This window comes from Macaca nemestrina, chromosome 4 (assembly GCF_043159975.1).
Source record: "Macaca nemestrina isolate mMacNem1 chromosome 4, mMacNem.hap1, whole genome shotgun sequence".
Lineage (NCBI taxonomy): Eukaryota > Metazoa > Chordata > Mammalia > Primates > Cercopithecidae > Macaca > Macaca nemestrina.
The window spans coordinates 189,166,560-189,193,118 of NC_092128.1; the positions used below are offsets into that span (position 1 = coordinate 189,166,560).

Here is a 26,559-nt window from a genome sequence, read left to right on the forward strand (position 1 = left end):
CGGGACAGATGAGGGGTTGTGACCTGCAGAGGGGCAGGGCTTCAGCAGGACCAGTGGGGGCGCTCAGGGGATGCGTCCCACCTTGGAGCTGGGGGCAACCGGGCAGGGAGCCAAGAATGCAGGAAGCTTCGCAGAGGGCGACACAAAACAGAAGCGTGGTCTGCACTTGGTGGGGCATTAAACTCCACATTGACGAGTTAGTCAATCCCACTAGCAGGCAGACTGACATCTGGGGGATATCAGCAGCAGGGGCCCAGACCTGTGGACCTGAGGGGCGGAGGTTAGCACTTTGCTCAATGTAGCTAACCCAAGAACTTGCCTCAGTGGCCAACATTGCTCTCTTGCCCTCAATTCTGTAAATGGCCCATGTCCATCAGTATCTATGGTTGTGTGCCTGTCCTGTCTTTCAATCCATATCCATGTGGGGAGCCTGGAGCTGGACCAGTGAGTGATAGGGTGAAGGCTGGCCAGTCCGTAGGAGGTCAGGCTCACAGAGGCAGCTCATGGAGATCCTCGGAGGGGCGCACCTCACACCTGCTGGCCCTGGAGGGGCTGGGTTACTCCTGATGTAGAGTTCAACTCACCTTACCCTGGAGGTCATCCAACCAGAAATGAAGTCAGCATGAAACCTGGCCTTACCCTCCCTCCAGATCTGTGGAGGTTGTGGGCTGGGGTCACATGACCTGCCTGGTGCCACACATTCCCAGATGGCAGTCAGAGGTCCTCACTGGTGTTGCTGGACATGAGCAGACTCTGGCCCCATATTTAAGATCCCAGTGCCATGGGGCGTTGGCTCATGCCTGCAATCTCAGTGCTTTGGGAGGCCAAGGCAGAAGGATCACTTGAGCCCACAAGTTGGAGATCAGCCTGCACAATGTAGCAAGACTCCATCTCTGTAAAAAATAATAAAAAAGGGCCTGGCGCGGTGGCTCACGCCTGTAATCCCAGCACTTAGGGAGGCTGAGGCAGGCGGATCACAAGGTCAGGAGTTTGAGACAACCTGGCCAACATGGTGAAACCCCGTCTCTACTAAAAATACAAAAAATCAGCCAGGTGTCGTGGTAGGAGCCTGTAATCCCAGCTACTCGGGAGGCTGAGGCAGGAGAATTGCTTGAAATCGGAAGGCGGAGGTTGCAGTGAGCCAAGATCGCGCCACTGCACTCCAGCTTGGGCAACAAGAGCAAAAACTCCGTCTAGAAAAAAAAAAAAATACAAACAAACAAACAAATAAATAAAAGAACCCAGTTCTTGTCCACAGTCATTAACAATGACAGTCTTGGGAGACATTTAAAGTTCTGAGTGTGCACAGAACAAAAACCAGGTTAATTTAGTTAAGCAACTGTATAGAGCACCCTTGATATAAGTGACCTCATCTGAGAAAAGGTCTCCATCTTACAATTTTTTTTTTGAGATGGAGTTTCACTCGTTGCCCAGGCTGGAGTGCAGTGGTGGTGTCATCTCAGCTCACTGCAACCTCTGCCTCCCGGGTTCAAGTGATTCTCCTGCCTCAGTCTCCCGAGTAGCTGGGACTACAGGCGCACCACCCCTGATTAATCCTTGTATTTTTGGTAGAGACGGGGTTTCAACATGTTGGCCAGGTTGGTCTTGAACTCCTGACCTCAAGTGATCCGCCGTCTCGGCCTCCCAAAGTGCTAGGATTACAGGTGTGAGCCATAGCACCTGGCCTCTGATACCTTTTAAAAGATAGGGCCAGGCACAGTGGGTGGCTCACGCCTGTAATCCCAGCACTTTGGGAGCTGAGGTGGGTGGATCACTTGAGGTCAGGATTTGGAGACCAGCCTGGCCAACATGGTGAAACCTCGTCTCTACCAAAAATACAAAAATTAGCCGGGTGTGGTGGCACACCTCTGTAGTCCCAGCTACTTGGGAGGCTGAGGCAGCAGAATTGCTTGAACCCGGGAGGCAGGGGTTACAGTGAGCCAACATGGCACTACCACTGCACTCCAGTCTGGGCAACAAGAGTGAAACTCCACCTCAAAAAAAAAAAAAAAAAAAAAAAAGGGTATCAGGCCAACAGGGACCAGATGTGTCCTCATCAGTAGATACTGCACCCACCCAGGTAAGGACGTAAACAAGAACACTCTTACTATCAGTCCTCACCAGAGTACTCTATGGCCATGAAAAGAGCAGAGCGCCACCAGGTCAAAGCAGCCATTTTACAGATAGTCTTGCTGTCACTTGTGAGAAGCCCTCCACATCTGCTGCTGAAGGCTCTGCCCACATCAGAGATGCTTCCTTGCCAGACAGATCCTCCTTTTTGTTGAACTGGTTAACTTTTTTTCCTCTCCTCTTTCTCTTGATGTGAAATGTTACTTTGATGTGGAATGTTTATAACATTTATATATTGATCAAGTATACTATTATATATGGTTTGCAATACTGACTGACTTAAGGAGAGACTTGAGCCTGTGTGCCCACAGCTGTGACTGCCAACTGAATGGGAAGCACTAAGAATTGCCTCCTCGGGATCTCTAGTAGTAAACATAACACGCTCCAGAGGGCATGGATTTGTCAGTTTATTTATTTTTTAATAGGCTTTTAAAGAACAGTTCTACATTTACAGTAATTGAGAAGATAGCACATGGAGATCCCACATACCATGTGTGGCTTCCCCTCTTATTAACATCTTACCTTAGTGTGCTACATTTGTTATATTTTTTTGAGACAGTCTCGCTGCCACACCCAGGCTAGAGTGCAATGGTGCGATCTTGGCTCACTGCAACCTTCACTTCCCAGTTTCAAACGATTCTTCTGCCTCAGCCTCCCGAGTAGCTGGGACTACAGGCACGTGCCACCGTGCTCAGCTAATTTTTGGGCCAGAGCCAGTGCACCTGGCCCATTTGTTATAATGATTGAGACGAGACACAATTAACTAAAGTCAATTTTAGTTTGACAATTTCCTTAGGTTTGCCTCATGTCCCTAATGTGGTATCCATTAAAACACCCCATTACATTGAGTTATATGTCTTTAGGCTCCTTCTCAGACTTTCCTCGTTTTTGATGACCTTGTCAGTTTCGAAGACTACTGGGCAGATGTTTTGAAGAATGTCCCTCAATTAAAATGTGTCTGTTTTCTCCTGGTTAGACTGGGACTACGGGTTATAGAAAGAAAGCATCTAGGGGTGAAGTGCCACTGTCACCCCAGCACATCAGGGACACACATTGTGTCCCTGTAACTGTGAGGCTGACCTGGGTCACTTGGCTGAGGTGGAATCTGTCAGTTTTCTCCACAATAAAGTAGTTCTTTCCCTCCTTTTCTTTATTGCAGTCTTTAGGAGGAAGTAGCTATGTGTGGTCTACACTTAAGGAGCGGGGAGTTACGTTCCCCTCCTTGAGGCTGAGTATTTACAAAATTTATTTGGGCAGCTTTTTTTTTTTGAGTCGGGGTCTCAGTCTGCCACCAGGCTGGAGTGCAGTGGTTGCCTGGCCTTGACAGCTTTTTAACAGTTTAAAATGAATTGAGGCTAGGCAAGGTTGCTCACGCCTGTAACTGCAGCCCTTTGGGAGGCTGAGACGGGTGGATCACTTGAGCGCAGGAGTTCGAGACCAGGCTGGGCAACACGCAAGACCCTGTGTCTACTAAAAATACAAGAATTAGCCAGACATGGTGGCGTGTGCCTCTAATTCCAGCTACTCAGGAGGCTGACATGGAGAATCACCTGAGACCAGGGAGGCTGAAGCTGCAATGAGTCGTGGTCTCACCATTGCACTCTAGCCTGTGTGACAGACTGAGACCCTGCCTATAAAAAAAAAAAAAAAAAGAAAAAAGAACTGAAATAAGACCCAAGTCCAACATTTGCAGAACCTCTCCAGAATGTGCACAGAAATGACTCTGGGGTTCTGAGGAACAGTCTAGGCAAACCTGGGCACATCCCCTCAGTTTCACAGTTGTAAATGTATTGTAACACATAACAATTGTGAGATTCAGGCACAGTCTGGGTCTCTGTTCCTGGAAAGTGTGATCCTCTGGGCACAGCCCCTGCTCGCTTGGCTGTGTTGCCTGCCTGGCCCCTGCTCTAATGAGCCCACTGCTCAGAGTTTGCTCAAACCACCCAATTCCGAGTCTGGGAACCAGGAGATGGCTGGACACCCGCTCACCACACAGAAGACTGTGGCCTGAGTCAAGAGAAGTTTCTGGCGGTTGAGCTTCCAGGGCTTCCTGAGCGAGGTTGCAGTGAGCCGAGATTGCGCCATTGCACTGTAGCCTGCGCGTCGCAGCGAGACTGTCTCAAAAAAAAAAAAAAAAAAAAAAAAAAAACACAAAAAAAGAAAGAAAAAAAAAATTCTGAGCAAGATTCCAGGGCTTCCTGAGGGCGCGTTTAAGTTGTAGTTGCTGAGAATCCCAAGTTCTTGTGGAGGCTGCAAGGTGAGCTTGCGTCAGCGAGGAGCCACTCCAGCACGCTCAGGGAAGGGCATCATTACTGCTGCAACGAACCGTTTGCAAGTGAAGGCGCACTAACAGGTGGAAGGACTACAAAGAAACCCAGAAACCAGACCTGGACACATGAAATACAGGGTTTAGCTGAAGAAATACTCCACAGGAAAGGACGGCCTGCGCGACGTCACCACCCCGTCTGCCACTTCGCTCCAGTTAGTTCCCCAAGTCCGCCCACGCGCGCGCCCGCTGAGAAAACGCCCACCCCGGCGGTCCCGCTGCAGGTCACAGGAGGTGCAGACCCCGGGACTGTGTCCAGGCTTCGGTGTCCAGGGAACTCTAAGGCACCCAAATCTTCCGTGGTTGCCAACTCTTCACGCTCAGGTTCCGCTCAGCTTAAGCTGAGGGGCGACGACCTCAGGCGACGTCAGTTTCCCCCTGGGACCACGAACCCACAGCCCCATTTCTCTTCTTTCTCCTAAAAACCTTTCCTTTTTTGAGACCTAAGACATCAGTGAGACACACGAGCAGACACGGGCTCAGTCGGGAAAGGCGGGAACTCCAAGCGGCGGGGCCTGCAGGTCCAGGCGGTTCGCGGGCTTTCTGACCGCATTCGGCCGAGTTCTTCTCTGAAGACCCGGGATCCCCGGCTGTGGGGGCGCATTCGGCGGGCTGGTGGCGTAGGATTTTGTCCCGGGCTGGGGTGAGGGAGCCCTTCGGATCCCGAGATTCACCTCAGCAGCCTCCTCTGGGGTAGGCCTCAACTTCCCGCGGCGGCCCACGGTCAACGACTAATTCCTGAGGGGGGGAAAACGGCCTGGCCCTGTCCAGGTGGTTGCTAAGCGCGGTCCGACGCCGCCCGCACGTGCAGTGAGCCCAGCCAGCGCTCCTGTGGACACAAAGCAGAGGCGCCGCCGCGCGCAACCAGCAGCACGAACATTTTGCCGCTCGGCCGGCCCAGCAGGGGCTTTTAAAATCGGCCAATCACAGCGGGCGCCAGGCCTCCGCTATCCGCTTACTGGTCCTGCCGTAGGAGGCGGGTACGTGAGCGCGCCAATCTGTGGCCGGCGACTGTATAGGGCGGGGCTCCGCCCAGGCTGCACCGCCCTGAGCGCGCGTGCGCGAGACCGGGAACGCGGCCCCCTGATTGGCGGCGCGTGCCGGGGGCGGGGCCGCGGCTGCGTGACAGTTGTCGCGGGGGAGGGCGAGCCCCAGCGCGGGGGAGGGAGTGTAAATAGAGCGAAGGCTGCTCTGGGTCAGCCCCGTCACCGACGGGCGGCCCGCGCGGCGTCTGAGGGAGATGGAAGTTGAGCAAGAGCAGCGGCGCCGAAAGGTGGAGGCCGGGAGGACAAAGGTAAATATCAGAGGCTTCTTCTCTAGCTGCTGCGGCGTGAAGTCCTAAGGGCGGCTCCGGTGCCCGCCACCGCCCCCTGCCAGGAGCGGACGCTGTCCGGCGGAAGCCGCGGCCGAGGTCTCGCTTTCCCGCCGGCTCCACTAGAAGCCGCCTCCTGGCCGCCGCCATCTTGAATCCGCCGCTCTCCGCCAGGGCCCGACCCCCACCGCGGCCACAGCCAATCAGCGGCCGAGACGCGCGGCGCCTCTCGGGCGGGCCGGGGCGGGGCTGCGCCTGCGTCGGGGGGGGCGGGTTGCTCGCAGTGCACGCCGGGGCGGGGTGTGGCTGCCGGGCGGGGACACGAGGGCGTGGCGTGACTGCGCGGAGCGGGGCGTGGCGGGCGCTGGACCCCAGGCTGGATCCTTGAGTGGTCCCCGCGTCCTCCCGGACAGGGTGGCTTGGGGCGGGCGGCCGGTATTCCGGGGGCTGTGCCGTCTAGCGCCAGTTTCCGGCGCGGCCGGGGCCGGGGGCGTGGCGCGGGTGGCCTGCAGCGCCTTTTCAGGGTGCGCCTTCGCCCCGTTCGTCGGAGACGCTTTCCCGGCGCGTTTCCCGCGGCGTTGCAGTCCCTACCGTGTGAAAGGCCCCCGCGGCGCTCCCGGCAGCCGTCTTCTTCCCGCGCCCTTGGGCGCGCTTCCTGCCCATCCTGGCCCGGCGTAGCGCTGCCGGGAACCCACGCGGCGCTGGCGCCGGCCCCTTCGAGGGACGCGTTCCCGTCTTTTCCCGCCCCGGGTTTCGCCGTGAAAAGGCGCTGGGTTTGATGGCCACGGACCGGGGTTTCATGTGGGGAATAAAGCGCGCAGAGCCCATGACTCGGGGACGCCGGAACGGGAGTCCCGAGAGCGCGAGGCGGAACCGCAGGAGCTGTCGGGACGAGGCCGGCCTCTCTGCGAGGTGCGCGCGGCTCCCCCAGGATGCTCTGGCCGGGGCGCTGGGGAAGAGCGGGGGCTCCAGGGCGCGGCCTGGGGACGCCGGGCTGGGCTGGGGAAGGGCTGAGGCGGGCAGGCCTGCAGGGAGCTGCGAACGGGAGCACAGAGCTCCGTGGAGGGTGGAGAGTGGGGAGGGAGGGACAGGATGCCGCCTGTAGGGCGACGCAGGCTGGAGACCAGGTCTGTGCTATCCCCACGTGGATAGGTGTGGTGGAGGAGGGCACAAAAATGAACTACGTGAGTTTGACTTTGAAGAAATTTCCTTGAGAGACCGTTTTCTTGTGTAAATGGCCTTGTGTAATTTTTCTGGGTCCATGAGCTTGTGTACCTGTCGTTTACACAAATGTGTGTTCCATGCGTTTTGTTTTTGTGGCCACAGTTGTTTGAGGGAACAGATGTCTCCCTGTGAAAGGCTGATGTGGGATCGCATACCTCTTGAGTAAGATGTTAGTGGGAGATGAGGCTCACACATAGTCTCAAACCCTCGGATTTGAGGACTGAGCAGAGCTAGGCTGTGCCTTCTGATGGGCGATGCTCCGTGGAGGTCCCTGGTGCTTTGGTGAGCTGTGTCATGAAAAATAGAACATCTGATTCCATAAAGGAAGATGTGAGATTGACCTGGCTTAATTAATTTTTTGCTATTTCTGTACCTTGTCTCAGAATCTATGGCTAGGAAGTTTTGGCTGGGCTATGTATTTCTTCAGTTGGGGGAAAATTGGGGCAAGAAGGGAGAGATTTAGCTTTTATATCATTTTAAAACTTAAGTATGCCTTGATTAGGCTATCAATCTTTTATATAGATGTATTTTTTTAAAGTTTTATTTTTCTGCAAACTGCCAAGGGCTAGGAAAGCTATTCTGCCAATCAGCTGTATGGTTTTCTTTACCAGGCATAATTAGCAGTCCTCATTGTTAGACCCCTTGGATATAGATATTGATGAAGGCAGTGTTTGTGGAGAGCGATCTGTTGGCCAAGTGTGGCAGAGTAGACTGGGTCAGCCCTCAGGCCTCATGATCCCCACCAGTCTGTTGACTTTGTGGTTGTGTTATTTTTTTCTCACTTATCTTTGCCTTTACTACTTATCTACGTTTTTGCGCAGCTTGCTCACTTCCGACAGAGAAAAACAAAAGGTGACGGTTCGCATTCGGAGAAAAAGACGGCGAAGAGGAAGGGCTCGGCTGTCGATGCGCCTGTCCAGGAGGAGAGTCCGATAGCCAAGGAGGACTGTGCACTCCGTGGAGGAGGGGACATTTGCAAAAGCACATCATGTGACGACACCCCTGATGGGGCAGGCGGGGCCTTTGCTGCTCAGGTAGATTTGCTCATCGTTGTGTTTGAACATTTCGCTTATCTTCTAGTGATTTCTAGTGTGATTTACTAAAGATGGTCTTTGGTCTGTTTTTGCCTTTCAAAAGTGAGGAAAGAGTGTGTTATTTTAGTTTATAAAAAGTGAGGGCCAGGTGCGGTGGCTCACACCTGTAATCCAGGCATTTTGGGAGGCCAAGGCAGGCGGATCACCTGAGGTCAGGAGTTCCAGACAAACCTGGCCAACATGGAGAAACCTCATCTTTACTAAAAATACAAAAATTAGCCCGACATGGTGGTGCACACCTGTAGTCCTAGCCACTTGGGAAGCTGAGGGAGGAGAATAGCTTCAACTTGGGAGGCAGAGGTTGCATTGAGCCGAGATCGTGCCAGTACACTCCAGCCTGGGTGACAGAGTGAGACTCTATCTCAAAAAAAAAAAGTGAGTAAATTTTTATGGTTTTATTCTTAATAAATTTGGTTTTTCTTTTCTTTTCTTTTTCTTTTTTTTTTCTTTTGTTTGTTCCAGACAGCGTCTTGCTCTGTTTCCCAGGCTAGAGTGCTGTGGTGTTATCACAGGTCACTCCTGCCTCAAACCCCTGGGCTCAAGCGATCCTCCCTCCTCAGCCTCTAAAAGTGCTGGGATTATAGGCACTTTATAATACCTGTTTTATCTTATGTAATTTTGAGAAATTTTGGATTAACTGCTTGAAGGCAAGTGTCAGTTGTTTGCTTTGTAATGGAAGACTGGGAGTTCTTCATGTGTGGTTGTGTCTATCAGCCCCTTTGATGGGTGTTTCTTGGAACACTTAAAATATAATATTCCTTCACATACTTGTAAATGCACCTGTGTGTCACATTTGTCTGTTACCTTTTCACTAAAAGTGAGATGAGGAGGGAAGGGGTGAAGGTATTGCAGACATGGTGTGTTGCTAGAGGAGACTGGGTCTGCTGCTTGAGGCCTTGTGAGCTGCAGGGGCACCCCCATGGGCAGGTGTGGCAGGTGAGTGCACACTGAGTCCTGAAGGGGCTGGCCTTCCAAGCTCCTTGGGGGCCTACAAACCTGCCTGGAGGCAGGCTGTCCTTGGGCCTTTTGTGTGAATTATGAACAAGGGCCTTGGGTGTTGAGTGTCCCTGCTGCTGCAGCAGAATGGGTGCAGGCTTTGGTGTTTGCTAGGATTCGCTGGAAAACTGGTGACCAAAGGGAGAATCTGGCCCAAGGTCATATGTGTCTATCCTGCTTTACTTAAAAAATTGAGTTGCTACTCGGGAGGCTGAGGCAGGAGAATGGCGTAAACCCGGGAGGCGGAGCTTGCAGTGAGCTGAGATCCGGCCACTGCACTCCAGCCCGGGTGACAGAGTAAGACTCCATCTCAAAAAAAAAAAAAAAAAAATTGAGTTGTTGCCAACAGTTAAAATTTGTGTTATTCCACCTACAAATCCTGATTTTTTTTTTTTTTTGAGACAGAGTCTTGCTGTCGCCCAGGCTGGAATACAGTGGCCCGATCTCAGTTCACTGCAAGCTCCGTCTCCTGGGTTTATGCCATTCTCCTGCCTCAGCCTCCTGAGTGGCTGGGACTACAGGCACCCACCACTTCGCCTGGCTAGTTTTTTGTATTTTTTTAGTAGAGACGGGGTTTCACCGTGTTAGCCAGGATGGTCTGTATCTCATGACCTCGTGATCCACCTGTCTCGGCCTCCCAAAGTGCTGGGATTACAGGCTTGAGCCACCGCGCCCGGCCCTCAATTTTTTTATTTTTCATTTTAAATTTTTTTTGGACGGAGTCTTGCTCTGCTGCCCAGGCTGGAGTGCAGTGGCGCCATCTTGGCTCACTGCGAGCTCCACCTCCCGGGTTCACACCATTCTCCTGCCTCAGCCTCCCGAGTAGCTGGGACTACAGGCGCCCGCCACCACACCTGGCTAATTTTTTGTATTTTTAGTAGAGACGGGATTTCACCGTGTTAGCCAGGATGGTCTTGATCTCCTGACCTCGAGATCTGCCCGCCTCGGCCTCCCGAAGTGCTGGGATTACAGACATGAGCCATCGCGCCCGGCCCTGAATTTTGTTTTTTATCTCTTGAGTTTTTTTGGTTGTTGGGTTGGTGGTTTTTTTTTTTTTTTTTTTTTGAGACAGAGTCTCACTCTGTCGCCCAGGCTGGAGTGTAGTGGTGCGATCTCTGCTCACTGCAAGCTCTGCCTCCCGGATTCACGCCATTCTTCTGCCTCAGCAAAGGTCGGGTACCAATCAGCTTTTTCCACAGAATTCCTGTTATTTTAATAAGCTAAACATGCAGTCATCAGATGTTAACCCCTGTTGGGTCTTGGACATCAGCTTTTTTTCCCTTTTTTTTTGAGGTAGGGTCTTGTTTTCTTGCCCAGGTTGGAGTGCAGTGGCGCAATCATGGCTCATTCCAGCCTTGACCTACTGGCCTCAAGTGACCCTCCTGCCTCAGCCTCCCTAATACCTGGGACTACAGGCGTGTGCCACCATGCCTGTCTAACTTTAAAGAAAAATTTGTAGAGACAGGGTTATACTGTGTTGTCAGGGCTGGTCTCAAACTCCTGAGCTCCAGTAATTCTCCCACCTCAGCCTCCTGAAGTGCTGGAATTACAGGTGTGAGCCACCCACCTGGCTAAAATTTATGTTCTTTATACATGTGTAGGTAAACTAAGTCATACGTGTAGAAGAGAGCCTTTGTGTTTCTGTCGTATACTAAGTGAGAAATCAAATTTCTTAAGCCATTTTGTCAGTTACGTATATAAAAACCATTGGTGCTGTAAGAAGCAGATATTTCATTAACTTTTTCTCTGATTATATCATTGTACATCATCAGTCTAAAAACGAGTTTTCTCATATGTTGTAAAATAGTTCATGATATTTGAGTTTAACATGCCTTTAATCCAGATGTAGATGTTAAAATAGGAGTAATTTTGTGTTCGGAATAATGATCTTCTGAAAAGTGAAATTCCGGCAGAGAGTTCACGGTTTAAAGCTAGGAGCTGGTGGTCGTGTGGTCGAATAATGTCCCAGGCCAGGGCGCTCCCCTCTCAGATGGTTGGTCATGCTGTGTCCAGAAATCAGGAATCCTCAAGGAACCTTTATGTTGTAGTTGTACCAGTGCTTTGAACATAATTAAAGGCGTATTTGTTTTATTTTACCCATCTATAAATTGTGAGAGGTTTGGCTATCGGGAGTCTAGTGAGCTTATTGAACAACATAAGATGATAAATGTGTGTGTGCGTGCGTGTGTGCGTGAGGGGGAGGGAGAAATAATTGTGCTTTCCAACATATAATAAATTGCTTACTTTGATCGCTAACTGTTAGGTAAATGCAAAGTCTTTTTTCTTTTTTTTTTTTTTGGAGACAGGTCTTCCCTCTGGCACCCAGGCTGGAGTGCAGTGGCCCAATCACAGCTTACTTCAGCCTTGACCTTGCTGGCTCAGGTGATCCTCCCACCTCGGCCTCCCAAAGTGCTGGGATTACAGGCATAAGCCACCGTGCCTAGGCGATATAAGACATATTTTTAACCAACTTTAAGATCTTAGGTTTTTTTCAGGATGGTTATAAGTGAAGGTAGAATTACAGGAAGACTGGTAAATATTCAGGATTCAGCTATGTTCCCTTACAATTTGTTAAGTGCATGATGGAAAAACAGTTGAACCAATGCAACAGCTGTCTCAGTTCTGGAAGTTAACTCAGAAATGGCAGAAAGCAGGGTCAGGCGTGGTGGCTCTCAGCACTTTGGGAGGCCAAGGTGGGAGGATGGCTGGAGCCCAGGATTTTAAGACCACCCTGGGCAACATAGTGAAACTCTGTCTCTATGAAAAATATAAAAATTAGCTGGGCGTGACAGTGCATACCTGTAGTCTCAGTTACTCAGGAGGCTGAGTTGGGAGGATCACCTGAGCCCAGGAATTTGAGGCTACAGTGAGCTATGGTGGCACCACTACGCGCCAGCCTGGGTGGCAGAACAAGGCCTTGTCTCAAAAAAAAAAAAAAAAAATTGTAAAAATAAAGCAGTGGTAGAAAGCAGAATTTGAGGCCGGGTGCGGTGGCTCAAGCCTGTAATCCCAGCACTTTGGGAGGCCGAGACGGGCGGATCACGAGGTCAGGAGATCGAGACTATCCTGGCTGATACGGTGAAACCCCGTCTCTACTAAAAAATACAAAAAACTAGCCGGGCGATGAGGCGGGCGCCTGTAGTCCCAGCTACTTGGGAGGCTGAGGCAGGAGAATGGCGTAAACCCGGGAGGCGGAGCTTGCCCCGTGAGCTGAGATCCGGCCACTGCACTCCAGCCTGGGCGACAGAGCCAGACTCCGTCTAAAAAAAAAAAAAAAAAGAAAGAAAGCAGAATTTGACCTTTCAGTTACAGATGAGGAACAAAATGAGGAGAGGCCATTTTTTGTAAAAGAACCATCCAGCCGGACGCATTGGCTCACGCCTGTAATCCCAGCTCTTTGGGAGGCCAAGGTGGGCAGATCACCTGGGATCAGGAGTTCGAGACCAGCCTGGCCAACATGGTGAAACCCTGTCTCTACTAAAAGTACAAAAATTAGCCGGGCCTCGTGGCAGGCGCCTGTAATCCCAGGTACTCAGGAGGCTGAGGCAGGAGAATCATTTGAACCCAGGAGGCGGAGGTTGCACTGAGCCGAGATCACGCCATTGCACTCCAGCCTGGGGGGCAAGAACGAGACTTCATCTCAAAAAAAAAAAAAAAAAAAACCCATCCAAAAATTGCTCAGAGGTCAAGAATTTCAGAAGAAAATACAAAAACTTTGGCTGAAGATTTAACTAGTGCTATAGAACGCTTAAGAAGTGTAGTTCTAGCACTTTTCCAGCTCATATTTGTATCAAATACCAGGAAAAATAGTTACCATCATTTATCGTCTGGATTCCTGGCCCCTCTTTACTGTTTTGTCATTTTGAGTTGTTTTACAAGTAGTTTACAGAAGTAAAAATAAAGCAATAATTTAAAACAACTTCATTAGAAATTTGCTCCAACCTCTTTGCATCAACTAAGTTTTGGCACGCAAACATTAGAAGTGACTTCTTAAGGAAGTGGATGGTCCAGGTTCCTTTGAAGTGGGATCATTCAAGTGAGTGGACAGCTGATTGAGACCACTGTGTCCCCTTTTCGTCCCTCACTTCCTCTTGATTCTGAGAAGACTGATCCTAGGGTATTGTCAAATGAAGACTTGTGTGAAATTTTATTTTCACGTCAGTTTTGCCGTCATTGGCTATGAGTACGCGCTCTCTGCATTCATCTTGTGACTCATCTGATGATCTTGAAAAGCCAACACTGATTTTTCTTTGCTACTTTGGGAGGAAATGGAAATGTTCTCAGTGAATCATCTTGTTGAGAGCAGGCTAGTCTGGGCACTGTGGCTCATTCCCAGCATTTTGGGGTGGTGAGGTGGGAGGATTGCTTGAGCCCCCAGGAGTTTGAGGCCAGCCTTGGAACATAATGAACATAGAGACCCTGTCTCTACAAAAAAATAAAAAATAAGCTGGGCACAGTGTCACACGCCTGCAGTTCTGGCTACGCAGGTGACTGAGGCAGGAGGATCGCTTGAGCCCAGAAGGTCAAGGTTGCAGTGAACTGTGATTGCACCACTGCACGCCAGCCTGGGTGACAGAGCGAGACCTCGTTTCAAAAAATTAATTAAATTTTTTTTGAAAGTAGAGTTCATGGCTGGGCACAGTGGCTTGCTCCTGTAATCCCAGCACTTTGGGAGGCCGAGGTGGGCAGATCACAAGGTCGAGAGATCGAGACCATCTTGGCCAACATGCTGAAACCACGTCTCTACTAAAAATACAAAAATTAGCTGGGCCTGGTGGCATGCGCCTGTAGTCCCAGCTACTCAGGAGGCTGAGGCAGGAGAATCGCTTGAACCTGGGAGTTGGAGGTTGCAGTAAACCGAGATCGCGCCACTGTACTCCAGTCTGGCAACAGAGTGAGCCTCCGTCTCAAAAAAAAAAAATAATATTCTATAAAAATATATTATAGGCCGGGCGTGGTGGCTCACACCTGTAATCCTAGCACTTTGGGAGGCCGAGGCGGGCGGATCACGAGCTAAGGAGATCGAGACCATCTTGGCTAAGATGGTGAAACCCCGTCTCTACTAAAAGTACAAAAAATTAGCCGGGCGTGGTGATGGACACCTGTAGTCCCAGCTACTCGGGAGGCTGAGGCAGGAGAATGGTGTTAGCTCGGGAGGTGGAGCTTACAGTAAGCCAAGATCACACCGCTGCACTCCAGCCTGGGCGACAGAGCGAGACTCCGTCTCAAAAAAATAAATAAATAAAAATTTAGAACTTGAGAATTGTTAATGCGGAAGGTTCACTTTCTGAACAGGTGGAAATGAGCTCTCCTTGTTAAATGAAGTCAGCATAGGCCTGCAAGTAGAGGAGCTGGGAAAGGCCTGAGGCTGCAGCCCTGGACCTTGCTTTAAATGCTTCTTTCTGGCCCTCCCCTTAGCTGGAGTACCGAGATGGAGAGAAGAGAGAGGACTTGGAACAACTGCAGCAGAAGCAAGTCAGTGACCACCCTCCAGAACAGCGTGGGATCTTCACAGTCAGTGACCCCCGTCAAGAACAGCGTGGGATGTTCACAGTCAGTGACCGCCATCCAGAACAGCGTGGGATGTTCACAGTCAGTGACCACCCTCCAGAACAGCGTGGGATGTTCACAGTCAGTGACCCCCATCCAGAACAGCGTGGGATCTTCACAGTCAGTGACCACCATCCAGAACAGCGTGGGATCTTCACAGTCAGTGACCCCCATCCAGAACAGCGTGGGATCTTCACAGTCAGTGACCCCCATCCAGAACAGCGTGGGATCTTCACAGTCAGTGACCACCATCCAGAACAGCGTGGGATCTTCACAGTCAGTGACCCCCATCCAGAACAGTGTGGGATCTTCACAGTCAGTGACCACCATCCAGAACAGCGTGGGATCTTCACAGTCAGTGACCACCATCCAGAACAGCGTGGGATCTTCACAGTCAGTGACCCCCATCCAGAACAGCGTGGGATCTTCACAGTCAGTGACCCCCATCCAGAACAGCGTGGGATCTTCACAGTCAGTGACCCCCATCCAGAACAGCGTGGGATCTTCACAGTCAGTGACCCCCATCCAGAACAGCGTGGGATCTTCACAGTCAGTGACCCCCATCCAGAACAGCGTGAGGTCATCACAAAGGTATTCTTCAAGTTCTCTGTTAAGGTGTATTCTTTGTCAAAGGATTTCTTTATGTTGTAGAAATCCAAACCAGTGAGAGGACCTTCCATCTCTGCAGGGCCTCTCTTTAAAAGTAGAAACTGAAAACAGAGAGAGCTGGAGGCAGAGGCTTACCCTGTAGGCCCCACGTGCTGCTGCCTGCACATTCTCAGTGTTGCCTGTGGATGGAAAGCCTCTCTTCAGACCTCAAATCTGCCTTCCTTGTGATCTTCCTTTTTTGTTTTTCCCATGGGACATTGAAGAGAAGCCACCCTTCATAAGTTTGAGGAATTTCACGTATTGCCTTTATTCTAGTTGCCCTTGTCGATGGACTCACCTGGCTGTTCAGCATTTTTTTTAGGCCTGGCAACTCAGGTTTCATATCAGTCACGTGACTGGAAGTCCCATGCCAGTTGAGAGCCTGGCAGGGCAGGGAGGCTGTGCCCGTTGGGAACCTGGCAGGGCAGGGAGGCTGTGCCTGTTGAGAGCCTGGCAGGGCAGGGAAGCTGTGGTCAGTCTACATGTCCCTGGTTTCTGCCACGTGCCTGGTGGGATGAATTCCATACATGTTGAGTTGATTACCTTTATTTTATTGACATGTTTTTTGTTAGCATTTGGAAGAAAACATTAAGTTTGGAATTGACTAATTTTAAAGTGTTATGTTAAAAGCCTATATTTTAGGCTGGACATGGTGGCTCATGCCTGTAATCCTAGCACTTTGGGACGCCAAAGTAGGTGGATCATGAGGTCAGGAATTTGAGACCAGCCTGGCCAATATGGTGAAACCCCGTCTCTACTAAAAATACAAAAATTAGGATGTCACTGCACTCTAGCCCGGGAGACAGACCGAGATTCTGTCTCGAAAAAACAAAACAAAAAACAGAAAGCCTATATTTTAGCCATTTGATTCTAGCTAAACTCAGTTCACACTGTTCTAGGCAGGTTTGGTTGTTTTTTGCTTTTTGGTTTTTTTTTTTTTTTTTTTTTTTTGAGACAGAGTCTTGCTCTGTTGCCCAGGCTAGAGTGCAGTGGTGCGATCTTGGCTCACTGTAACCTCCACCTCCTGGGTTCAAGCAATTCTCCTGTCTCAGCCTCCTGAGTAGCTGTGACTATAAGGACCCACCACCATGCCTAGCTAATTTTTGTATTTTTAGTAGAGACTGGGTTTCCCCACGTTGGCCAGGCTGGTCCTGACCTCAAGTGATCCGCTCGTCTCAGCCTCCTGAAGTGTTGGGATTACAGGCGTAAGCCACTGCACCTGGCCGGCAAATTTGTTTTTTGAGATGGAGTTCCGCTCTTCTTGCCCAGGCTGGAGTTTAGTGGCATGATCTCAGCTCACTGCAGCCTCCGCCTCCCAGGTTCAAGCGATTCTTCTGCCTCAGCCTCCTGAGTAGCTGGGATTACAGGCACCTGCTACCACACTGGCTAATTTTTACGTTTTTAGTAGAGAATGGGTTTCATCATGTTGGTCAGGCTGGTCTCGAACTCCTGACCTCAGGTGACCCTCCTGCCTTGGCCTCCCCAAGTGCTGGAATTACAGGCGTGAGCCACCATGCCGGCCAGGTTTGGTTTTTAATCTGCATTATTGCAGGAAAGATCTAACTTATAGGCGGGGCCTGGAAGAACAGTCTCTGGTGGGTTCTATAAAACCCACTCTTCATTCATTTATTCACTTTTTGGGACCAGGTCTCATTCTGCCACCTGGGCTGGAGTGTGGTGGGGCCGTCACAGCTTAGTGTAGCCTCAACATTATTTTGATGCTTAAATTGTTGCCGCCCTGTCCATGGGGAGCCTCTTCAGGTGGCCCCTGTGTCATGTGTTTGAAGCACATTCTGGCTTTCTGACACTGCAAGTTGGTGCTGCAGGCTCATCGTGTGGGCCCTGTCTCCGTTCTGAGTCCGCTGTTTCTCCAAGGAGTCTTGGTGCCTTTTACTGGATTGTGGTGTTGAGACCAAGACCTGGGCACTCGGTGTGCTCACTGCTACTGGGATGTTGCTGCTGCTTCTGGGCTCTCTCCGTGGATGGAGTGAGAAAGGGTGTGCCTGGGAGCTAGTCTGTGTGTACGCTCACAGCTGTATTTATGTTCATCTGTATTTATAGACGCATATATTAAAATAAATAGGAGTACACACTGATACCTCAGAGCCTGATCCAGCACCACAGGGTTCACTCTGCCCTCCCCCCTGGTTTATCTGCAGTTTCCTTCTCAGACAGTGAGAAGCCTGGCTCTCACTTCTGCCATTTATTTCCTTAAAAAAAAAAAAAATAAATAAATTCGAAGGTTTTTTTTTTTTTTTTTTTTTTTTTTTGATGGTTTTGCTCTGTTGCCCAGGCTGGAGTACAGTGGCGGGAGCTTGGCTTGCTGCAGCCTCTGCCTCCCAGGCTCAAGTGATTCTCCTGCCTCAGCCTCCCTAGTAGCAGCGATTACAAGCACCACCACCATGCCTGGCTAATTTTTGCCTTTTTTTTTTTTTTTTTTTTTTTGAGACGGAGTCTCGCTCTGTCGCCCAGGCTGGAGTACAGTGGCCGGATCTCAGCTCACTGCAAGCTCCGCCTCCCAGGTTCACGCCATTCTCCTGCCTCAGCCTCCCGAGTAGCTGGGACTACAGGCGCCCGCCACCTCGCCCGGCTAATTTTTTTTTTTTTATTTTTTAGTAGAGACGGGGTTTCACTGTGCTAGCCAGGATGGTCTCGATCTCCTGACCTCGTGATCCGCCCGTCTCGGCCTCCCAAAGTGCTGGGATTACAGGCGTGAGCCACCGCGCCCAGCCAATTTTTGCATTTTTTAGTGGAGATAGGTTTTCACCATATTGGTCAGGCTGGTCTCTAACTCCTGACCTCAGGTGATCCTCCCGCCTCAACCTCCCAAAGTGCTGGAATTACAGGTGTGGGCCACCACGCCCGACCCCATTTATTTACTTATTTGCTCAACTCTCCTGTAAGTGTATAATAGTTTCAGAATTAGCAACCCACATCATATAAGAAACAAATTTACTAAGTGGAGTTCAGTGTTTCTTTACATCTCCTTTGGTCTCCATTTTCAGTTTCCAGTCAAAACTGTTTTCCGAGGTGACTCAGGTCACTCCTGTCTTCCCCAGCCCCTCACTAAGATTGTGTCTTCATGGGTGAGCATGTAGTCAGGTTCATTGGTCACTGGCTACTTACTATCCTGGGATCCCACACCATCCTGGTCAATTTTTTAAAATTGCATACTGTGTTGTTTTGTTTTGTTTTGTTTTGTTTTTTGAGGCGGAGTTTCGCTCTTGTTGCCCATGCTGGAGTGCGATGGTGCGATCTCGGCTCATCGCAACCTCCACTTCCCGGATTCAAGCGATTTTCCTGCCTCAGCCTCCCGAGTAGCTGGGATTACAGGCGTGCACCACCATGCCCAGCTAATTTTGTGTTTTTAGTCGAGACAGGGTTTCACCATGTTGGTCAGGCTGGTCTTGACCTCCCGACCTCAGGTGATCTGCCCCCTCCTCGGCCTCCCAAAGTGCTGGGATTACAGGCGTGAGCCACAGCACGCGGCCTGCATACTGTTTTTTTTGAGACAATGTCTTGCTCTGTTGCCCAGGCTGGAGTGTAGCGGTACAGTCTCGGCTTACCACAGCCTTGAACTCCTGAGCTTAGGCAATCCTCCCACCTCAGCCTCCCAAGTAGCTGGGACTACAGGCACGTTCCACCACATCTGGCTAAGTTTTGTTGTTTTTATTTTTTTGTAGAGACAGGGTCTCACTATGTTGACAGGATTGGTCTTGAACTCTTGGGCTCAAGTGATCCTCCTGCCTTGGCCTCCAAAAGTGCTGAGATTACAGGTGTGAGCCACCTCCCCCACCCTAGAAATTGCATGCTTTAAGTTCATTCTTTGTGATGCACAATTGTGTAGAGTCGTATCCACCACCCAATTACCCTCCAGAACAACCCCAGCCCCCAAGAGGGCCTGTGTCCTCTTTCTAAACAGCTGCTCCCTCCTTCCCCAGCCTCTGGTAACCACTGGTGTGTTTTTTGTTCTATGGTTTTGCCTTTTCCAGAATGTTCTACAGACGGAATTCTATAATATGTAGAATTAGGCTGGGCGTGGTGGCTCACGCCTGTAATCCCAGCACTCTTGGAGGCCTTTTGAGTTCAACTTTTTAAATCACTTAGCAAAATGAGTTTAAGATTCTCCAAGTTTTAGATTGATCAGTAGCTCATTCCTTTTTGATGCTGGATTTGTTTATCCACTCACCTGGTGAAGGATGTCTTACTTGCTTCTAGCTTTTTTGTGAATATGAATAATGAATTTATCTTTTTTTGTTTTTGAGACGGAGTTTTGCTCTTGGGCTCTTGTCACCCAGGCTGGAGTGGTGATCTCGCCTCACTACAACCCCCGCCTCCTGGGCTCAAGCGATTCTCCCGCCTCAGCCTCCCGAGTACCTGGTATTACAGGTGCATGCCGCTACCACTCGGCTAATTTTCGTATTTCTAGTAGAGATGGGGTTTTGCCATGTTGGCCAGGCTGGTTTTGAACTCCCGAACTCGAATGATCTACCCGCCTCTGCCTCCCAAAGTACTGGGATTACAGGTGTGAGCTATCACACCCGACCTAATTTTTGTATTTTTAGTAGAGACAGGTTTTACCACGTTGACCAGGCTGATCTCGAACTCCTGACCTCAGGTGATCTGCTCACCTCAACCTGCCAAAGTGCTGGGATTACTGGTGTGAGCAACTGCACCTGGCCTATTTTTATTTCCCTGGCCTATTTTTATTTCCCTTTTTGAAAGTCTGGCTGGTGTAGACATATAGTTGGCAGTTGGTGTCTTACCTGCCGGTGGTTTCGCTCTGCCTCTCTAGCTTGTGTTCACTGCTGGGGCCGCCCTGAAGACTTTTGTCTTTGGTATTCTGCAGTTTTGATTTTTTGTGTTCTCTAGAGGGACAGAACTAAAAGGATAGATAGATATATAAAGGGGAGTTTATTAAGGAGCATCGAGTCACATGATCACAAGGTGAGGCCCCACAGTGGGCCATCTGCAGGCTGAGGAGCAAGGAAGCCAGTCTGAGTCGGAAAGCTGAAGAACTTGGAGTCTGATGTTCGAGGGCAGGAAGCATCCAGCACAGGAGAAAGATGGAGGCCAGAGGGCTAACCAGTCTAGTCTAGTCCTTCCACGCTCTTCTGCCTGGTTTTATTTTGGCCACACTGGCAGCTGATTAGATGGCGGCAACCCAGATTGAGGGTGGATCTGCCTTTCCTATTCCATTGACTCAAATGTTAATCTTCTTTTGCAACATGCTCACAGACACACCAAAGGACAATATTTTGTATCCTTCAATCCAGTCGAGTTGACAATGTTAACTATCACACTAGGTGTGGCTTTTTATGATGTCATTAATTCTACTTGGGATCTAGGGTTTTATTCAACGTGTGGATGATGCTTCTCTCATCTGTTGCTTCTCAAATCCTAACCGGTATCTCCATGCGTACCTTCTACCTGTTCTTTCTCTCCATTAAGTGTTTAGACTTCTCTTGCATACTGTATTTGTCTGTTCTCGTGCTGCTAATAAAGGCATACCCAAGACTGGGTAATTTATGAAGGAAGAGAAGTTTAATGGACTCACAGTTCCACGTGGCTGGGGCGGCCTCACAATCATGGTGGAAGGCAAGGAGGACCAAGTCACATCTTAGGTGGATGGAGGAAAGCAAAGAGAGAGAACTTGTGCAGAGGATCTCCTCTTTATAAAACCATCAGATCTAGTGAGACTTACTCACTCTCAGGAGACTAGCACGGGAAAGACCTGCCCCCATGATTCAGTTACCTCCCACTGGATCCCTCCCATGATACGTGGGAATTGTGAGAGCAGCAAGTCAAGATGAGATTTGGGTGGGGACACAGCCCAGCCATATCACATATATATAGCTCAACACACTTTTGTGCTTGCCTTCTTTTTGCTCTTGGCTGTAGGCTGGATAGTTTTATCTGGGTTATCTCCCAATTTTCCAAACCTGTGTTCATCTGTATATAATTTGCTGTTAAATGTGTCCGGAATTGTTAATTTTGTTCTTGCTGTTTTTAGTTCTGTTTGGATTCTTTAAAATTGGTTGTGTCATTCTGCATAATTTCTTGTTTCCTAGAGAGATTTTCAAACTATTTTAACTACGTCTTGTTTTGTGAGTGAATTGGTCTCTACTTTGGCCTGGTATTTAGAGGTGCAGTCAGCCTATCTACTTTGTTTTTTTTTGAGATGGAGTCTTGCTCTGTTGCCCAGACTGAAGTGCAATGGCGTGATCTCGGCTCACTGCAACCTTCACCTCCCAGGTTCAAGCGATTCTCCTGCCTCAGCCTCCCAGGTAGCTGGGATTGCAGGTGCTCACCACCATGCCGGGCTAATTTTTTTATTTTTTTAAGTAGAGATGGGGTTTTGCCATGTTGGCCAGGCTGGTCGAACTCTTGAGACAAAGTATCGCTCTGTTGCCCAGGCTAGAGTGCAGTGGCACCATCTCAGCTCCGTGCAACCTCTGCCTCCCAGGTTCATGCAATTCTCATGCCTCAGCCTCTTGAGTAGCTGGAATTACAGACGTGTGCCACCACAGCTGGCTAATTTTTCTATTTTTAGTAGAGATGGGGTTTCCCCATATTGGCCAGGTTGGTCTTGAACTCCTGACCTCAAGAGATCTGCCTGCCTTGGCCTCCCAAAGTGCTGGGGTTACAGGCGTGAGTCACTGTGCCTTACCAGCCCATCCGCTTTGAATGGAGTGTGTTGCTTGGGTTGATTTGGATCACTTTTATTATTTTGGGCCTGCCGTGGGTGCCACTTCTCAGGATCTTTTTTTGGTTCCTTGAATGTTTTCTGTTTTCCATATGCCCGTTTTTCCGCTTGGAGTAGCACATTGTATGGTCCTTTTTAGTGCGGTGTTTGTGTTACTTTTGTGGGAAGTCTGTGTTCTGGCTCGTGGGAGTCCCTTCAAGTTGAGTGCCACATTTTCATCTGATCAGTCTTCCAAAAATATCCCTTTCCCTAGACATGTTTTAGTTTTAATTTTATTTTTTATTTTATTTTTCTCACATCTAGTAAGGCAGAGAATATTTTTAAATTTTTTTGTAGAGATGGGCTCTCACTCCTGGTCTCAAGCCATCCTCCTGCCTCGGCCTCCCAAACTGCTGGGGTTGTAGGTATGAGCCTCCACACCTGGCCTCCTGGACATGTTTTGTTGTGTTTTTTCATTTTGAGACAGGGTCTTACCCTGTTGCCCATGTGCAGTACAGTGGCGCAGTGATGGCTATGGCAGCCTCGACCCCTGGGCTCCAGCAGTCTTTCCACTCAGCCTCCTGAGGAGCTGGGAAGACAGGCGCGCGCCACCATGCTTAGCCAATTTTAAATACTTTGTAGAGATGGAGTCTCTTTACATTCACCAGGCTGGTCTCAAACTTCTGGCCTCAAGTGATGCTCCCGCTTTAGATGCTTTTTGATTTTTTTTGAGATGGAGTCTCACTCTGTTGCCCAGGCTGGTGTGTGGTGGTGGGAATTCAGCTCATTGCAACCTCTGCCTCCCAGGTTCAAGTGATTTTCATGCCTCAGCCTCCTGAGGAGCTGGGATTACTGGCATGCACCACCATGCCCGACTGATTTTTTAATTTTTAGTAGAGATGGGGTTTTGCCTTGTTGGCCAGGCTGGAGTGCAATGGTGCAATCTTGGATCACTGCAACCTCTGCCTTCTAGGCTTAAGTGATTCTCCTGCCTCAGCCTCCTAAGTATCTGGGATTATAGGCGTGCACCTCTGTGTCTGGCTAATTTTTGTATTTTTAGTAGAGATAGGGTTTCACCATGTTGGCCAGGCTGGTCTCGAACTCCTGACCTCAGGTGGTCCGCCCACCTCGGCCTCCCAACATACTGTGATTACAGGCGTGAGCCACTGTGCCTGGCCTCCATACTGTTTTTTACAGTGGTTGTACTAGTTTACATTCCCACCAGCAGTGTAAAAGTTTTCCATTTTTCACTGCATCCACGCCAGCCTGGATGTGTTTTTTATTTGTTTGTGTCATCAATTCTTTCTTCTTTTTTGAGATGGAGGTTCGCTCTTATCACCCAGGCTGGAGTGCAATGGCACGATCTCGGCTCACTGCAACCTCCGCCTTCCGGGTTCAAGTGATTCTCCTTCCTCAGCCTCCAGAGTAGCTGGGAATACAGACACGCGCCACCACGCCCAACTAATTTTTTTATTTTTAGTAGAGATGGGGTTTCACTGTGTTGGCCAGGATGGTCTCAATCTCTTGACCTTGTGATCTGCCCGCCTCAGCCTCCCAGAGTGCTGGAATTACAGGTGTGAGCCACCGCGCCCGGCCAGTGATTTCTTTCAGCAGTGTTTTGTGGTTTCCCTTGTAGAGGTTTTTCTCCTCCTTGGTTGGGTATATTCCTAAGTATTTTATTTTATTTTTTGCAGCTGTGGTAAAAGGTGTTGCGTTCTTCATTTGGTTCTCAGCTTGGTCCCTTTTGGAGTACAGCAGTGCTGCTGATTTGTGTACGTTGATTTTGCATCCTGAAACTGTACTGAATTCATTTATCAGATGTAGGAGCTTTTTGGATGAGTCTCCAGGGTTTTCTAGGTAAACCATCCTATCATCGGCAGACGGTGATTGTTTTTCCTCTTTACCAACGTGGATGTCCTCTGTTTCTTCTCTTGTCTAATTTCTGTGGCTGAGACTCCAGAGCAGTGGTGAAAGTGAGCATCCTTGTCTTTTTCCAGTTCTAAAATGCCTTCAGCTTCTCCCTTTTCGGTATAATGTTGGCTGTGGGTTTGTCATGAATGACAGTGTCCCTTCTATGCCGATTATGCTGAGGGTTTTAATCATAAAGCGATCCTGGATTTTGTCGAATGCTTCTGCGTCTTATCGAGATGATCACATGATTTTTCTTTTTAATGCTGTTTATGTGGTGTATCACATTTGTTGACTTGTGTGTGTTAAATCCTGCATCCCTGGTATGAAACCCAGCTGTATTATCTTTTTGGTATGTTGTTGGATTCGGTTAGCTAGTATTTTGTTGAAGATTTTTGCATCTGTGTTCATCAGGGATATTGGTCTGTGTTTTCTTTTTTTGTAACGTCCTTTCCTGGTTTTGGTATTAGGGTGATATTGACTTCATGGAATGATTTGGGAAGGATTCTTTCTTTATCTTTTGAAATAGTTTCAGTAGGATTAGTACCAATCTTCTTTGAATGTCTGATAGAATTCAGCTGTGAATCCCTCAGGTCCTGGACATTTTTTGTTGGCAGTTTTCAAATTACTGTTTCAGTCTTGCTACTTATTACTGGTCTGTTCAGAGTTTCTGTTTCTTCCTGGTCTAATCTCAAAGGGATGTATATTTCCAGGAATTTATCCATCGCCTCCAGGTTTTCTAGTTCGTGCACATGAAGGTGTTCATAGTAGCCTTGAATGATCTTTGGTATTTCTGTGGTATTGGTTGTAATGTCTCCCATTTAGTTTCTAGTTGAGCTTATTTGGATCTTCTCTCTTCCTTTCCTGGTTAATCTCACTAGTGATCTATCGGTTTTGTTTATCTTTTCAAAGGACCAGCTTTTTGTTCCGTTATCTTTTTAAGATGGAGTTTCGCTCTTGTTGCCCAGGCTGGAGTGCAATGGCGCGGTCTCGGCTCACTGCAACCTCCGCCTCACAAGTTCAAGTGATTTTCCTGCCTTATCCTCCTGAGTAGCTGGGATTACAGTCATGCGCCACGACGCCCGGCTAATTTTGTATTTTTAGTAGAGACGGGGTTTCTCTATGTTGGTCAGGATGGTCTTGAACTCCCAACTTCAGGTGATCTGCCTGCCTCAGCCTCCCGAAGTGCTGGGGTTATAGGTGCGAGCCACTGCGCCCGGCTCTCTTTTGTGTTTTCGTATCTCATTTCATTCTGCTCTGATCCTGATTATTTGTTTTCTTCTGTTGGGTTTGGGTTTGGTTTGCTCTTGTTTCTCTGCTTCCTTGAGATGTGAGCTTAGATTGTCTATTTATGCTCTTTCCAACTTTTTTTTTTTGAGACTGAGTCTTACTCTGTCGCCCAGGCTGGAGTGCAGTGGTGTGATCTCGGCTCACTGCAGGCTCCACCAGGTCCGCCTCCCGGTTTCACACCATTCTCCTGCATCAACCTCCTGAGTAGCTGAAACTACAGGCACCCGCCACCACACCCAGCTAATTTTTTTGTATTTTTAGTAGAGAGGGGGTTTCACCATGTTAGCCAGGATGGTCTCGATCTGACCTTGTGATCCACCCACCTCGGCCTCCCAAAGTGCTAGAAAGGTGTGAGCCACCACGCCCGGCCTGAGCTCCTGACATTGAAGGGAGATGTTGCTGCACTCATGTGATGCCTGCCCTGGGGACGAGTCCCCGTGCAGGCAGCCCCTGTGGAGCCCACCATGCCACCTTCTCTGTTTAGTTCGTCTGGGGGCCTTTCTAGCCTTCACAACTGTGTCAAACCTCTATCTCTCCACCCCTAGCCAGTTCCCCAGCTGGGGCAGAAAAATTTAGTTTGTGTCATTTTTTAGTCTGAAGTACTCTGTGAGCAGGTGGGTCACCTGGAGCCCAGAGAGGCGCCTGGCTGATGGGGAGGAAGCCAGACAACGGTCGCTTCCACAGGCAGGGGAGACATCCCAGGTGCCAGTCGAGGGCCGGGAGCCTGCAGGGAGGGCCACGTGGACGGTGGGCTCAGGATCCGTGCCAAGGAGCCACCTGCAGCTTCTCTCTTCCCTTTGGGTTATTGCTGCTGAAAAGGTTTCCAGAGGTGAGAAGGTTGAGACAGGGAAAGGCTTTCTGTGGCTCGACCTGTGTTGCCAGAACAGCTGCTGAGAAAAAAGTTGAGGCAACTGATTCTGACGTTGGTAGTGTTTGGGTGCATTTGTTTCCTGTGACCATGATGGCATTGAGAATTCGTAACATTTTTACCAACTTTTGCTGATTTAGTGGCCGTACAAGGATCTTTAAAGTTTGTGTTTCTAGATGGGTTTACCTTTCATTGGTACCTGTTTTATCCAGGCATTTTACGCACATTTTCTCTCTGCAAGTGTCATTTCCCCCTTTTCCTGAGAGCAGGTTGTGCGTTCCTCCCATGGTAGTACTGCTGTGGTGTGGGGAAAGCTCACAGCTTCTGTTTCTGGGACTTTATTTTATTTATTTATATTTTTGAGATGGAGTCTTGCTCTGTTGCCCAGGCTGGAGTGCAGTGGCATGATCTCAGCTCACTGCAACCTCCGCCTTCCAGGTTCAAGGGATCCTCCTGCCTCAGCCTCCCGAGTAGCTGGGACTACAGGCGCCTACCACCACGCCTGGCTAATTTTTGTATTTTTAGTAT

General features: G+C 49.4%; 1 protein-coding gene across 9 annotated transcripts in view; it reads left to right on the top strand.

Moving 5' to 3' along the window:
* The first annotated feature begins 5,559 nt into the window (after positions 1-5,559).
* The window catches only part of LOC105472472 (pericentrin), a 120,066-nt gene continuing 99,066 nt past the window's right edge, over positions 5,560-26,559 (top strand). For 3 of the 9 annotated variants that reach the window (XM_071095873.1, XM_071095874.1, XM_071095875.1), the window contains exons 1-3: positions 5,561-5,750; positions 7,814-8,026; positions 14,501-15,223. In XM_071095873.1, coding sequence (XP_070951974.1) covers positions 5,697-5,750; positions 7,814-8,026; positions 14,501-15,223 — 990 coding nt within the window. In that variant the 5' untranslated portion in view covers positions 5,561-5,696. Of the gene's footprint in view, positions 5,751-6,534; positions 6,681-7,813; positions 8,027-14,500; positions 15,224-26,559 lie in introns of those variants that run through there. The other 6 variants (XM_071095877.1, XM_071095876.1, XM_071095878.1 and 3 more) reach the window with 4 other exon arrangements.